General features: G+C 34.1%; 2 protein-coding genes across 2 annotated transcripts; one reads left to right on the top strand and one right to left on the bottom strand.

Annotated features, from left to right (window-relative positions):
• Positions 1 to 1,828: 1,828 nt before the first annotated feature.
• Positions 1,829 to 7,071, top strand: LOC112527431 (mitochondrial fission protein ELM1-like). Its single transcript, XM_025138097.1, has 11 exons — positions 1,829 to 1,942; positions 2,207 to 2,354; positions 2,540 to 2,606; positions 3,511 to 3,607; positions 4,319 to 4,468; positions 4,594 to 4,720; positions 4,918 to 5,030; positions 5,354 to 5,417; positions 5,512 to 5,605; positions 6,051 to 6,159; positions 6,831 to 7,071. The coding sequence occupies exons 1-11, from the start codon at positions 1,829 to 1,831 to the stop codon at positions 6,930 to 6,932; spliced, it is 1,185 nt and encodes a 394-aa protein (XP_024993865.1). The 3' UTR covers positions 6,933 to 7,071.
• Positions 7,072 to 11,808: 4,737 nt separating this feature from the next.
• Positions 11,809 to 14,515, bottom strand: LOC112507361 (pre-mRNA-processing protein 40A-like). Its single transcript, XM_025111927.1, has 6 exons — positions 14,468 to 14,515; positions 13,397 to 13,593; positions 13,097 to 13,213; positions 12,732 to 12,839; positions 12,565 to 12,629; positions 11,809 to 12,466 (listed from the first exon to the last, which is right to left on the bottom strand). Exons 3-6 carry the CDS (start codon positions 13,097 to 13,099, stop codon positions 12,319 to 12,321), a joined length of 324 nt encoding a protein of 107 aa, XP_024967695.1. The 5' UTR covers positions 13,100 to 13,213; positions 13,397 to 13,593; positions 14,468 to 14,515; the 3' UTR covers positions 11,809 to 12,318.
• Positions 14,516 to 15,115: the final 600 nt, after the last annotated feature.

Consider the following 15,115-nt stretch of genomic DNA (forward strand, 5'->3'; position numbering starts at 1 on the left):
TTGATACGAATATCGATATATTTTTGTTATGCATAAAGTACTGTATATTGATGCATATTACTTAAAATTCAAGATTACAAGTAATTATGCATAAGTAAAACTTATTAAAGCTCGATGTATGAATTCGCATAAATAACTGCAGATAAACATAATAAAATAGAGGATGGACATCTCATTTTAAAATATAAAAAATCTAAAATATAATTAGAATAATTATCGAGTTCCAAAAAAATAAATAATTATTATCTTTATAAAAAAATTATATTAGTAAAACAAATATAAATTACTTCGTTATTGTACATAAATTAAATTATAAAAAAATTGAATTAAAAAATTACACAAAAAATGAGGAATTTCAAATAGTTAATAGCGATGTATTTTTGTCAAATTTTTATGACATCTTCAAACATATATTTTATTTAAAAATAAAAACATCATCGTTTTCTCAAAATCACATAAAGCCATATTATAACATCGACTGAGATAACGAATAAAATGAAATATTAAAATCACGATGTATCTCGATGCATTGCGCGAGTACGCTTCTAGTTGTATATAATTAATATTTATTTTTATAATTAATAGTAATAAATAATAATTAATATTAATGAGCAGTATAATTGAAAATAGTGACAAAAAACTCTTCCAACTAGTGATTCAATAAGTTAACTTATGTTCATCCAAATGTGTACTCAAAATTATCAAACAATGTCTAATTTGTTTTTTTCTTTCTCACATTCTACTTGAAAATGTAAAATAGATCAACATATATATTTTATTTGGTAAAAACTTATTTTGTACTAGGTATTATAGCTTACATTTATTTAAAATTTACACTCAGCTATATTGTACGGGTATACAACTAGCACCCGAAGGATAAGAAAAAGACAAAAATTAAACATAATTAACATTTTATGTTATCGACTTTAAATTGATATGTACACCACAATATCATGCGGATACCTTACCAGGGTCACATAAAAACTAGAGGTGATCATTTGCGAGCTATTTTTTTTGTCCAACAAGCCTAATATTGTAAACCCAAGTCATTTTTTCCGGCTTGACAACTTGCCATTGCCCGCCCTATAAATGGGTCGGGCTTGCCCATGGGCAAACGGGTCTAAAATGTAACTCTTATAAATCTATAAACTTGATCACTAAAAATTAATTAACAAATGTGGAACCAAAAGTAAAGAAAAAACACCGTTGCAATTATAATTTTAATCGACTAAAGTGACACATGGATCTCAACAAGTGGAGAAAAGAAACGAAAAACAAAATCCAGACTTCCAGAAAATCAATAATGCATTTCCATGGTTCCATCATGTTGCTGCAAATTTCAAACCTCCCAAGTTTTGATCAAGAAAAAACCAATGAGTCCTAACTTCCATCATATAAGATATAACTTTAAAATATATTAGTATAGTACTATAATTATAATTAATGGTAAAAAATATTAATTATAAAACATAAACGGGCTGGACGAACCTGTCCATATTTATTTTTACATTGTACATGTTCGTCTGTTAATTTTAACGAACAAACTCGGACCCGCCTATTTTCTCGATAATGATTATCAAAACTCGCATTTCTAACGGAACGGATGAATCAGATCTAACGGATCGTCCCACCTATAAACGACTCTAATAAAAACCATCCAGATGATTAAAATTTTAATAAAAAAGTTAAAGTAAAAGTCTACATAAAATTAATCTCTACCCGTTTAGCTCTAAAAGGGTCGGGCCGACCCGAGTCAGAACATCACCCTGTTGAAGAAACCTGCTGTAAAACCCTAGCAAAACCTCCTCTCCCTCGCATACACACTGAAATGCACAGAACTGTTAGACGAGCAGTTATAATCGGAAATGGCTTCGCCGGAGCTGAGAATCAGTGCTATGGATTAATTCGAGCTTTGGGCCTATTTAATCGGCATTCTTTTTATGTAAGGGTTTATCATTCCCATGCTTCCTTACTTCTGTTTCTGAGCCTCAAGATATCGAGCGAAATCTCATATTTGACTTGTCATGTTAGGACGAGCTTATGCATTATCGAGATTATTGCATTTGTTCAATCATATTGGCAACCCACAATCTACCCATGTTACACTGTCATCACTTAACTGCTGTAGTAGTTCTTGAAATTGTTACGAGCTATGATTTACACTTTTTATACTGTTTGTTCTTATTTATTCTCACTGTTCGAACAGCGTGTTCGTAGGCCAAAAGATGGGATCAGTAAGTGGCTTAATTGGCTCCCTGTTTCTACCCACAAAAGATTAGACCAATTAAAAAGGCAACTCTATGATCGACAGTTCATATTTTCTGGTCATGGGCAGAAGGCTGCTGCAAGATTAGGTAGCATGTCTATTCATGTCCCAGATTGTTGTTATCTGTCTATAAAATATAAATTACGAGTAACAGATTTATTATATGGGAAAACAACTCTATTTCTTATCATTAAGTTTTTATGGATAAATGTGAGGGGATAAGTGACGTTGCAGGGGAACTTATGCCTCATTCTGCTGTTAATGCTGGTGCAGATCAATCAGATATCCAAGAAGCTGATGCCCAACTAATTGCAACCAATGCTAGTGAGAATTTTGAGAAGTATGCTTTATTTTCATCTCACCATTTCCTGTTTCTGGGCCCACCAGATATCGTTATTAAGATCACGTTTTTAACATCCCTCATCTGGTTTATGCCATTTGTAGTTCAACCCATATGTTTTACGTGGATACTAGTGTCTTTGCAATTTAGAAGGTCGTATATCGCAAATATCTTGAACAGAGTGGAGCGAGGAATAAGGATGTGAATATATAACATGCATGAAAGATTAAGTGTGTGTAACCATACAAAAGCTTTATGTATGTATAGAACTTTAGCTTTTACACGACAATTCTTTAGAGCTAATTATAACCCCAATGTCTTGGCACTGTTTAGTGACATCCAGCCATCCAGGTTGTCTCATAACCATGAATGGTTACAAGATACATTATATATATATATATACACACACACACGAACTTCTCTAACTTCTAACAGGGTTGATGGCTCTTGCTTCTTCTTATGATTCTTTAAAAAAGATATTTTCCCTTCGCCCTTTTATTTGAATGGTGACATCTTTTACCTCAGCCATTGGTGAGATTTGACATTCGTGTATAGAATGGAAGTAATTTATTACTCTAAAGCTTGCTGCATATTAGAAGTTTGGGAGAAATTTGTGAATTGAATTGAATTGAAAAGTGAAATAATAATGTACAACACCTATTTATACAACAAATATCTAACCAAGGTCTAACAAACTAACTGATACACTTAACCGCCTTAACATACTTAAACTAATAGCCTCCCTATAGCTTTATATTGAGATGTAACCATAAGTCAGATCTACATGTTTATGTGTGCACCATTCATTAGTTCATGCCTCTTGATCTGCATGTATCAGGAAGACTGCTTCTTAGGGAAATGGTTGTATGGATCCAAGTTGTTAATTATTGTTTCTTTTCCTTAGAGATGGTCCATTATTGGTGGTTGCATCTGGCCGAGATACCATCTCTGTTGCAAGTTCGATTAAACGGTTAGCTCCACATCATGTTTTCAATATACAGGTTTGAGAAGAGACTTTTTATTTTTATGTAACTTCAATTCTTCTTACTTCTTTTGTCAGCTGTGAAGTGTATGACCCCTGAAAGGCGATTATTTTTGCTACTTTTGCTTTTTACCCTTATGAAGAGACATTCCATGCTTTATACATGATTGCTTCATTCTCTTGTATCATATTCTTATAGCCATCATTCACCAGTAAAAGATATATGCCCATCTTCTCACTAATAGTTATTATCATCAGAAGTAAATGCCATCCTGGCCGGGTTTTCTTATAAATCAGTCCGGATATTTGTACGTTTTGCAATCATTTTGATAAAGAAGTTTTTGTTAAAGTTCTATGCCAATGCTGGTTATCATACTTGCTGCCATTTATTTACTCCCTCTGTCCCCAAAAAGAATGCAAGGTTTAACTTGACACTACTAACAATCAAATACCTCAATTTCCCCTTAATAAGACAAAATTGATAAACCAGTGGAACATAATTAATCTGATTGGTATATTGTAATCATTATTAATAAATGTAGGGAATTTTGGATTGGATCTTACTAAAAAGAAAAATCATTTTTTGCGATGGAGCGAGTAACAAGTAACTGCTCAATAGAGTAATTTCTCTATCCTATTATATGGTTATGTTCTCAATTGCTTATCATGGTTGTCCATTTGATATAGAACCTAATTATGAAAGACATCTATTGTGCTATTATGGTTGTAGATACAACACCCACGGTCACATCTGAATAGGTTTGATTTGGTGATCAGTCCTTGTCATGATTATTATCCTTTGACTCCTGAAGGGAAGAAACACATTCCTTGGTTTCTTCGTATGTGGATTACTCCTCGTCAACCTCCTGGAAGAAATGTGGTTGGTAACATCCTTGCTTGAAGTGCTCATGCGTGATGAATATTACTTTATGCAAGTGCGAACAAATATATACTATATTTTAATCGTAAGTATACTTATGCAGCTAGTTTTATATACTATCCCAGGTCCTCACACTGGCAGCCCTTCATCAAGTTGATTCAGCTGCAGTACAGAGTGCAGCCTCAGCCTGGCATGATGAGCTGGCATCATTGTTGAGACCCTTGCTTGTGATCAACATTGGAGGACCTATTCGTGAGTGTATTTTCAGATTGTCCTTTTCTTCCATCTTTTCTCTCTTTAGAAATGTCTGCTAAAATTACTATCTTCACTTCTTTCCAGCAGACATTCATTTTTAGTTTGCAGAAAAGAACCAAATGAGTAATTTTCTACTTGTGCATTCTGCCAAGTTCTCTGAATTAATAAGACCGTTAGATATTGGCTTGTATTAGGTCACTGCAGATATGGTGCCGATCTTGCAAGGGAGTTAACGGCATCATTAATAAATGTTCTTCCAACTTGTGGGAGTGTTAGAATTTCATTTTCTAGGCGAACACCCAAACAGGTACATATTTTTTTAACATTGCTCCAAACGTAATAAAGAGGGGGATTCAAGAGAGAACCCCAAAGAAAAGGAAAACAAGAGAACCCCTCTGAATCGTTGGATATAAAAAATAGATGGCCCATATCCGAAAGTAGATTCCCCTATAACTGTGGATTTATTTTCCAAAAAAACGTAACCGTTCCTACTATTCACAACCATTGGATTAAAATAGATAGATGATTCAAATGGGTTCCCTTGTTCTCCTTTTTCTAGCATGCTCTCTTGAACCCACCCTCATAATAAAATGAAAAAAGAAATTCGTTGTCTGAAGTATTAACCAACAGGTGTCTGAGATTGTGGTAAGGGAATTTCATAACCATCCTAAGGTTTATATCTGGGATGGCGAAGGTACCCTGCCCCTCCATCTTTAATGATTTCAGAATAGTACTTCCCGAATAGGAACATAAGACATTGATAGTGGTGAATAAATTATACCATGTAGATCCAAATCCACACATGGGACATCTAGCTTGGGCTGATGCTTTTGTCATCACTGCCGATTCAGTGAGCATGCTAAGCGAGGCTTGCAGTACTGGGTAAGCATCTTAAGGATCTTCGACATTGGCATGGCCGTAGCATCTCCAAAAGAGAAAATATAATTTTTTTGAGTTTTTAACCTTTTTTGCTCCAACAAGTCCCCCGAAACTTTCTACAAAATGGAGAAAGTGGGAGAGAGAGGATATAAATCTGCAAATGTGGAGAACTATCCAAAATTAAATGCTGAACAGAGAAAAATGTTTTTTATTGTTCCCACCAATGAAGTTGAAATGCATTATTTAAAATAATAATAATTAATATTTGAAATATCTAAAATGGAGTTGTAATGTTTTTAGAGATTTAAATTTTGCTTTTCTATTTTGTAGAAATTATAGAGAAGCTGTTGGAGTTACTCTCACTTTTTAAATACCAAATTTCTTTTTCTTCTTCTTGGTATGTATGTGAGTGTCTTTTTATGAAAGTGTCTTGTTCTTTACATTCCAGAAAGCCTGTTTATGTAATTGGAGCCGAGAGGTGCACATGGAAGTTTGCATACTTCCAGAAATGTCTGCAAGAAAGAGGGATAGTGCGACCGTTCACTGGGAAAGAGAATGTAAGTTGCAGCTACTTGCATACAAGAATCACCCAATGTGATAACTTAAGATCACCATAGCAACCAAGGGGCCTTTGGCCTAGCAGTATGTGAGTCATTGACCTCTTAGGAGGTCAAGGGTTCAAATCTCACAAAAAGTGAGGAGGGTGTGTGAGTTTATTTGTTCTATTTCCTGTATATAAATATTATATATTTCCAAAAAAAAGACCACCATAGCACTTTTAATAGCAAATGCAAAAGACAACTTTTAACTTCCCTTGGGAGTATCTGATTTCCAATTATACATGATCTCATTTTGTATGCTTCTCTTTAAGTTTGCGGTTCCATTTAACCGATAATCATGTCGTCCGTGCATTGAGAGTTTATGCCATTTTCCCACATTCATGATTCACCATTTCCATCTTCATTTCTCAACTGGGACCAAAATCACATGTAAATAAAACCCACAAGAGTTGACCATCTCACCACCTATTTGAAACCTTCTGTTTTATAAGTTGCTTGATCTTTCTCTTCAAAGCCACTTCTTTTTCTCATCCTTTTTTTGGTTTTCTTTCCTTCTTTAAGACTAATGGATTCACATGTGAATATCTTTGAGCCAAAGATTTTAATGCTAGCCTGTTGTAAGAAATAATCAATTGTAAAGATTTATATTTCATGGTGTTCCTGTACAGATAAGTGAAACATGGATCTATCCTCCACTACGAGACACAGCGGAGGCCGCTGAGCATGTGATTGAAGCACTTGCTGGGCGGGGCTGGAAATTGCATACATGATGGGGTCATAATTATTAGCTTAACCGACGAATAAAGCTTCAGTATTCAGGTTCCTCGCAAGGTTTGAGTCCCTCTAAAGCCATTGGAGATTATTGGTTGTTCTTATGGGATTAGTCAATGTGTCTGCAAGTTGGCTCGAACAACCACAAAAAACCAAAAAAAATGTTTGCTTGGCCAGGCCAATTCAGGTCAGGACTGATCTGGGTTTTTTTTTATTTCTTCTCCCTCAATAGTTCAAGATCTTGTATCAATAGAGAATGCTACCCCTTGCCACCGGGGATTTTTATGCCTGTTATCTTTAGGATCCCATGAGATTAGTCGAGGTGCACACAGCCTGGTCCGTACATCCACGATTAAAAAAATGATGATCAGACCTTTCTTTGAGTGGTATGTTGTTTGGGTTCGACTTGAGAAAATATATCAAACTCGAACATGACTTGAACTCGAATAATTTTATCAAAAATAGCTTAATGCTTCTTTAACAATTCTAAGTTATACACTATGACTTAAAATTCAAACTTTGGAAGTTTGTTTAGGGGCTCAAACTCGAGATGGATTAATTTATTTATTGGATCGAGTTGGATAATTTTTGTTTATATTGATTGCATGATTTATGAACATATTACTATGTTTGGTCTAAGATGTGTATGCTTGTACAGCTGTACTTGATTCGCCTCTGAAAATTTATTCGAACTTCTAAATGAGCCGAACCGGACATTGGTGCTATGAACTCTTCTCATTAAGTTAGATGAGATCTGTTTCGTGTTCGAGATTGACTCAAGCTCAAGAATTATTAAACTCAATAAATGTTCAACTGGTTAATGAGATCTGTCTTTACATTTAAAGAACCATTATGGTGGCAATAAGTTAAAAACTTTGATTTAGAAAACTTGAACATTTATAGCAATTTAGAGGAAATTTACCAACACAAATTGCATAAGCGCTAACCGGATAAGAGTGTGATTTGGGTAAAAAATACAGTCTGGATAAACGTTAAGCAAGTAAGAGAGTGTTTGAATCTTTGCCGTGTTGGCATATTGGTCAACATCGTTTGCTGATAAACAACCTCATCTCTTACCAAATAAGCTTTTCTTAGTAAAGTACGGATGATAATTAGCAAACAGACCTTTAGGAGTTGTTTGGTTGATATTTCATGTCATGTATGGATAAAGTTGTGTGTGGATTAATCTATTTGTATAGATTGGGAAAATCTTTGTTTTAGAGGATTTTATATTGATGGAAGGAGCGTGCTTTTAAGTGGGATGAACAATTTCAGAAAAAAAAAAATTGACTTTTTGTAAAAAGATCTCCTTGAAAGCTTATTGAATAAGTTATTTTCTATAGTATTAGAATCTGTCAAATGAATCAAAAATTGAAGGAATTTAATTAGGTCTAACTAAGCGTTTGGTTGGTAAGAATTTGAATGGAATATGTTGAAAATAATTGAAATTTCTTTATTTGGTTTGCTAAATATAACTTTAGAATTATAATAAGTTAGTGATGGATTACCAAAACAACTATTTATAATCTGTTTGTTTGGTTCGTTGAATATAATAGTGATGGCGGGGTCGAGTCAGTAGTGGTGGTGACAACAATGAAGGTGATGGTGGGGATGAAGGTTACGGTGGTAACGATATTAGGGTGAAGGCTACAGTGGTAACGACATTGGAGGTGAAGACAATGGTGATAACTGCGTAGTGGTAGGGATGGGACCCCAATCCCCGTCCCCGTACCCGATCCTCGATCTTTGTTCCCGTCCCCATCCCTACCGGGAAATTTTATCACATCCTTATCCCCGTCCCCAACGGGGAACGACGATTTTCTTTTTCATGTTTGTGTAAAAAAATTAAATAAAATGTGTGAGATGCTACACATGTTTAAATATCACATTTTTCCAATAAAACCTAAAATCACAAAAAAATTAATTTAATACGAAAAATATACATCATTATACAATAATTAACAAAGGGAAACAAAAAAAAAATCTCAAAAAACTAACGTCACATGTACCAAAACATATCGAGTAATATCCAAAACATATTGAAATAGAAATTACCGTTTACCGATTTAATAGCAATAAATAATATATAATATAATATAATTTATTAATATATATATATGAGTACGGGACGGGGCGGGGAGCGATGATACCCGTCCCCGTCCGCATCCCCGGTTTGAGCCAAACGGGGATCCCCGTCCCCGAGACCCGGTTTAACGGGGAATCCCCGTCCCCGACGGGTCGGAGCCAATTTCCATGCCTACGTAGTGGCGACGATGGTGGTGACAACCATCATGGTAGGGTGGAATAAAATAGAGTACATATAAGAGTATACAAAATTTTCATTATTTTTTGCTAGAATCCAAGGAATATTTACCAAAACTCAATAGAACCAACCAAATGGATGAATGAATTTTGATCGATAAAATCCACCATTTAAATTCCTTCAAATTCTGTTGGATTCAAATGAACCGAACGTCACCTTAACATTATTTTGTTAACGGAATGCATGCATGAGGGCATAAATGTCTTTTACCTTCGTCCTCTCTACCTTCTTTTTTCTCAACCCAAACAGCTATCTAGAATACTACTTTTAAATCCATGAACATCAAGAACACGTAAATAAATACCACGAATTTCAAAACACAGTATAGACGTAGTATAAGTTTCTTATTCATAATTTTCATCAAAACACATGGATCTAATTCGTAATTCATTCATAAATTAATAATGCATACAAAATCTTTCAACTTTATGATATTTTTATTTTATCTGTTTTATAAATAACTAGTTGTATACCCGCGCAATGCAGCAGGTGTAAAAGTTCATTAAAATTTATTCAATTGCAAAATATCAAATTCTTTCAAAATGTCATAAAGCCTACAACATTTGTACTTACAGTAGATTCAAATAACCATCTATGCGAAATGTTGGTGTTAGTAGCTTCTATAATCATTCGTATAAAAATAAACCTTTTATGTGGAATGTGTATAATAACAAACCCCTTTGTAATTGTAGTTATAGGTGGAAAGAATATGATTCATTTTTCGTAAATCCTTTCTAAGGTAAGATATCCAAAAAAAAAAAAAGTTACAAGCATTAAATATATGTGGTGATTTAAATCATCTTTTTGGATTTTGGGTCATTATCATTCCAAGTCAATTTTTATTCATAATTATTGAAAATTAGATCATACATAACCTAATTTTACAAAAAAAAAATGTGTACCCAAAATATATTTGAAGTATTCTTTCAAATGCGACTTAATTCTGTACCCTATTATATTTGATGACATGTCTCAACATTTTGTTTTAAAAACTGATCAAGATCAACCTTGTCATTAAAAGTTTGTCGAATGACAAAAGGAAACACTAATGGTCCATTTGATTTGATGTAATGTTTTTGAGAGATTTAGGGGGTGTTTGGATTGCTTATAAAAACAACTTACTGACTTATTTCGGTGTGGCACCAGTAATAAGCATTTTTGAGTGTTTGGATAAACAATTTATACCAGTGTCAAACTGGTAATAAGAAGTTTTTGAAGAAGTTAAATCTTTTGAACTTATAATAAGTTGATAAGTGTTTTTATAGAAAAACATAAGTTGTTTCAAATAAGCAATCCCAAACACTCCCTTATATTTTATTGAAAGATTTGGAATCGGGGGATTTGAGATTTTTGTAAATTGATAACTTTTCAAGATCATATGCATCACCAAACAAATTGCAACTTCAGATATCATAGTTAGCATTTGGAAGCACAAAAAACCAAAAAGTGATGTCTTAAAATTCAACTTATTTAATTCAATTCTTAACCAGATTTTGCCTAATTCCTAATTTAAAACAACAAGAAGCCATCACATGTAATTGTTCCCTAAATCTTTGATATTTTTATATAACAAAACATGTTAAATAAATATATTCAACTACAAAGTGAGTTCATTGACAACAGTTAAATCTGGCCAGGATTGCAAAGTGAGTTCATTGATTTGAATACATACATACATACAATAAGTCAGTCATAAATAACCCTTAATCAACCCCACTTTAATCGGTCAAAATATAACCGATCCTGGTCCGAATTCAAAACTTAGTTGGAATCAAGATCAAAGGCAACAAACATCAATTCCACTCAATACAAACTTTTTAATGTATCACAAGGATTTAATCTAAGAACTCTTCAAAGGAAATCAAAATAAAATCTAAAACCAATTCCTTCTGTTAAATGAGTTACAAACCCCAAACATAAATTAGAAACACCGAACTTTCTAAATCACACTCAAAGAGAAAGCTCTCAACTTACATTAAATTTGTTTATACAACAAAATTTTCACATCAAGACTACTTATTATATCGACAATTTGATCATCCACGAGAAAGAAAATAGCAGTCCATAGGAACACTAAGAAACGCTTGGGAAGGATGGTCGATCTCTAAGAGTATCAAAAATGGATGAAGATGCCGAACTCTGTTGTAAAGTGTTTCTAAGGCGGCCCAGCAACTCACCGTCTTTAGTCTGTGATGCAGCAACTTCTTTTGCCATGCCTATTCGAGCATAAGCCTGTTTCATGCAAATACATTTTTTTCATTAATATGGATACGATTTTAGCATCAACTCTATGAGATGGAGCTATTCGAGATATGAAAGGTTGTTGGGTTAGAGTAAAACTAGCAATTAATGTAACCGAAATCCCCATTTGATTGGTTTAAACATAAGCTGACAGCGGTTACCTTAAGGAGTGCCATCGTGATAACAGAAACACACATTATGTAACGTTACCTAGCACATGTGTGTGGACTCAAAGTCATTAATAGCGACAACTCCACAATGTATTTGTGAGGCTATCGCTTTGGCACGATGTTGATTGCTAGGAAAAACAGCACATCCAAGCCTATATTTTGAGTCATTTGCAAGCATGATAGCCTCCTCATCAGTCCAAAAGCCTGTTCGGAATTACATCATCAAGAACTCAATGTACTTCCTCTATTAAACCCATCAAAGCCATTCTTGGTGAAATCAAACTCGAATTAGTTGTTATCACTTGCTTCCTCCTGCATCAACTTCATCTCGTGGTTTACGTTACAATAATGTTGAATTAATAAATAAGCTAGCTGAATCTCTCTTGCATAAATGTTGAAGCGACTCAAAAATTTTCCCGATCCGAATATGAGAAAAGTAACGAAATCGTACCAATATTACCAAAAAGCAACCATACAAAAGAGGTTGTTTATAGAAAAGTCAAGAACATGATTTTATTAGTTATCATGTCAAGGTTTTTAAAAGGCTACAACATCGCATACCAGAGTTGATCATCGAACTCACCCTCTTCTTTTTCATGTAAAAATGAATGAGTAGAAACAAAAAAAATACCAACTCAAAACCAATCACGTTCATATCACATCTTTAATTGCGTTTAACATACTATCTGAAAATTCAGACGATACCTTCCCGCTTCTGTTATTTCTTTTTGCCTTCTCCAGCAAACGAGCAACATATTCCTCAAAGGTCTCATGAGCAAGGCTCTCATCACCAACATCTCTAATTCCATGTCAAGAAAAAAGAAAAAAAACTGATGCAGCTCAACTGGAACATTTGTTTCAAATAACAAACATGGGAAGCCTCATCAAATACCATACCTGTATTTGGAGCTTTCCTCAAAGAGTTGTTGGCACTCCTTCCATGTGGAAGATGCAGTAATTTCCTGAGTTCAAGCACCAAAAAGTGAAGGTAAGATGATCTACAGAAGCTCTTTTGGACATGTAGTATATCATTAAGGTTTGCCAATGATACAGGCTTCATGTACCTTGATGTGATACAATAACTCGGTGAACTCTTTGGCAAGACGCTGACGCTTTTTAGCTTTCTTCTCTTCTTTCCCCTTAGCCCTCTCATGTAGGTCTTCAAACACAAGCTGGAAAGAAGTAAAACATTGCAAGACTCAGAAGACACTTAGTGGCCGTTTACCAAACACTTACCCAGTAAGTGTTTACCGATAAAATTTAACACTATTATTTACTTACTGGGTAAGATTTTAGTCCACAAAAACGACAACGTATGCAACAATTTACTCGGTAAGCACTTATTCTGGTAAGAGTCGTCGCCCTCATTTACTGGTTAAGACTCTTAGTCCTTGTCACACTCTTACCGGGTAAGATTCTTGGTCCTTACCATATTTGAGCGTGATGCGTAGAGGAGCTTGAATCGCAATTTTGGGGAATGAAATCATCGCTTTGGGAAGGAAGCCACCAGAGCGTGTTGAAGCAATAATTTGTGCCAGAAAGCGTGCTGGAAGGAAGCAAGAGCTATAATTTGTGTCTTGTACATCATGCTTTTAAATAATTGTGCTTTAAAAAACAATACTATATGTAATAAAAGTTGTTTTTAAGACTTTAAGACTTATAAGACAATTATCAAATTTGGTTTATAAGATAATATAGATATAGATATAGAAGATATAGATATAGATACCAACTACATCAGTAACATCAATGCTCTGAGTGCCTTTCAGCTCCAAGTTCCACTATAAGCAAATGGCTTCAAGGTGAGTGATCCAACATGACAGATATCATGAGCTTTATAAACATAGGTGCCAATTTCTTCTTTGTTTCTACACCCCAACATGCCAAAATCTTGCATTCCCACTATTTCATTTGCAAACTTGACATCTGGACAACAAAACTCGAGTATATTAGCAGCTTGAATTGAAGCAGAACAGTAGCTACCAACTAAAAAACAAACGCATCATAACATCCAATACATAATACATAAAGAAGGTTGGATGTAGATGGAAGCTCTCATGTTATTATAGAAATTTAGTGATAAAAAGAAGAGACGGAAAGTGTCAGTTATTGATAAAAAAAATACAGAGATATTTAAAGCTATATAACACAAGCTGTAAGAGGTCAAAAAATAGGTAATAATGTGTTGATAAATACCAATATTTGCAGACCCATAAAAGAGAACGCTAAAGCCAAACCGATTAGTGATGATAACTTGGTCCCAAACCTTTGAACCTCTTGATCAGGGATCCTTGAAAACTTGCCGGAAAACTTAAAGAAAGGGCACACATATAACTATAAAGTCAAAAGATCCAAACCAAATATTCATTCAACTGAAAGTAAATAAACAAGTATGCTTTTTATGGTCAAGACGGAAAAAAGCACAAAAAGCTAAAACTCATATTCATTAGCAACTCAACCACTTGTCTGGTACGGTAAAAATTCACTAACTCCTTGAGAAATCGATCAAAATTGGTGCTTATAAAAATTGCATCTCAGTTCGAAACGAAGCTGGAAACTCTGAAGTAGTGCAGATCCTAAAAGAAAACAGAATCGATCAAGAGACGGTGAGAAATAAATATACATGAAAGTACAAAAGGAAATCGATCAAGAACCAATGAGAAATCATCAAAAGGAAACTAAATAAAAGGAAATCAAACCCTAAATCAGCTCTCATCAACACGAAACCACAAAACATTGTACATGAATCGAGAGAGTAAGAAAATGGAGGTATAAATCGAGGAGAGCGAGAAAAAAAAACCTTGCAATCGAGCGTGATCGTTGTCTTGAAAACCTGCAATCGAGCGTGAGGAATGGTTTATGCATCAGCTCTTATCAACATGAAACCTGCAATCGATAGTGTGTGGAATTGGAGGTATGAATCGAGAGGACCCAGAACTAAAACCTTGCAATCGAGTGTGTTGGAGGCTTCAATCGTCGTCTTGGAAAGGGTTTATGCATAATATGGTAGTACCTTAGGTTTTTAAACAGATGAAATCTAATCCGGAATCGATGAGATCGGAAGGGAATTCGATTTTTGTTGGGCGAAGAAAATGGACAGGATATATAATTTAATTTAAGTTTAATAATAAAATAATTTATTTTTGGTTTAATATTATATATTTTATAAAGATAATAATTAAGTATTTTGTTAGAATTTAATAATTATATTAATTATATTTTAAATTTTTTATATTTAAAATAAAATGTCTATTCTGTATTTGATTGTGTTTATCTACAGTTAGTTATACGAATTTAGATATGGGATGAAATCGGATAGAGATGAATGAAACCGGGTTTAAGAGTTTTTAAGAGTTTTAAGAGTTTTTAAGAGTTTTAAGAGTTTTAGCCAAATGTTTTATAAGATAGTATAGATAAAAATGGAAGTTTGAAGGGTTTTAGGAACCCA

This window comes from Cynara cardunculus (assembly GCF_001531365.2).
Source record: "Cynara cardunculus var. scolymus isolate 2C chromosome LG 1, CcrdV1, whole genome shotgun sequence".
Taxonomy (NCBI): domain Eukaryota; kingdom Viridiplantae; phylum Streptophyta; class Magnoliopsida; order Asterales; family Asteraceae; genus Cynara; species Cynara cardunculus.

Bases quoted from the DNA above. Each gene is read 5' to 3' on its own strand.
- LOC112527431 (XM_025138097.1), top strand. From the start codon at position 1,829: ATGCACAGAACTGTTAGACGAGCAGTTATAATCGGAAATGGCTTCGCC. The intron at 2,607-3,510 runs GTATGCTTTATT...TCTTTTCCTTAG, and splicing joins GCTAGTGAGAATTTTGAGAA to AGATGGTCCATTATTGGTGG. The intron at 3,608-4,318 runs GTTTGAGAAGAG...TTATGGTTGTAG, and splicing joins ATCATGTTTTCAATATACAG to ATACAACACCCACGGTCACA.
- LOC112507361 (XM_025111927.1), bottom strand. The intron at 12,630-12,731 runs GTACATGAAGCC...GCTTGAACTCAG, and splicing joins AGTTATTGTATCACATCAAG to GAAATTACTGCATCTTCCAC. The intron at 12,467-12,564 runs GTATGGTATTTG...ACATGGAATTAG, and splicing joins GAGGAAAGCTCCAAATACAG to AGATGTTGGTGATGAGAGCC.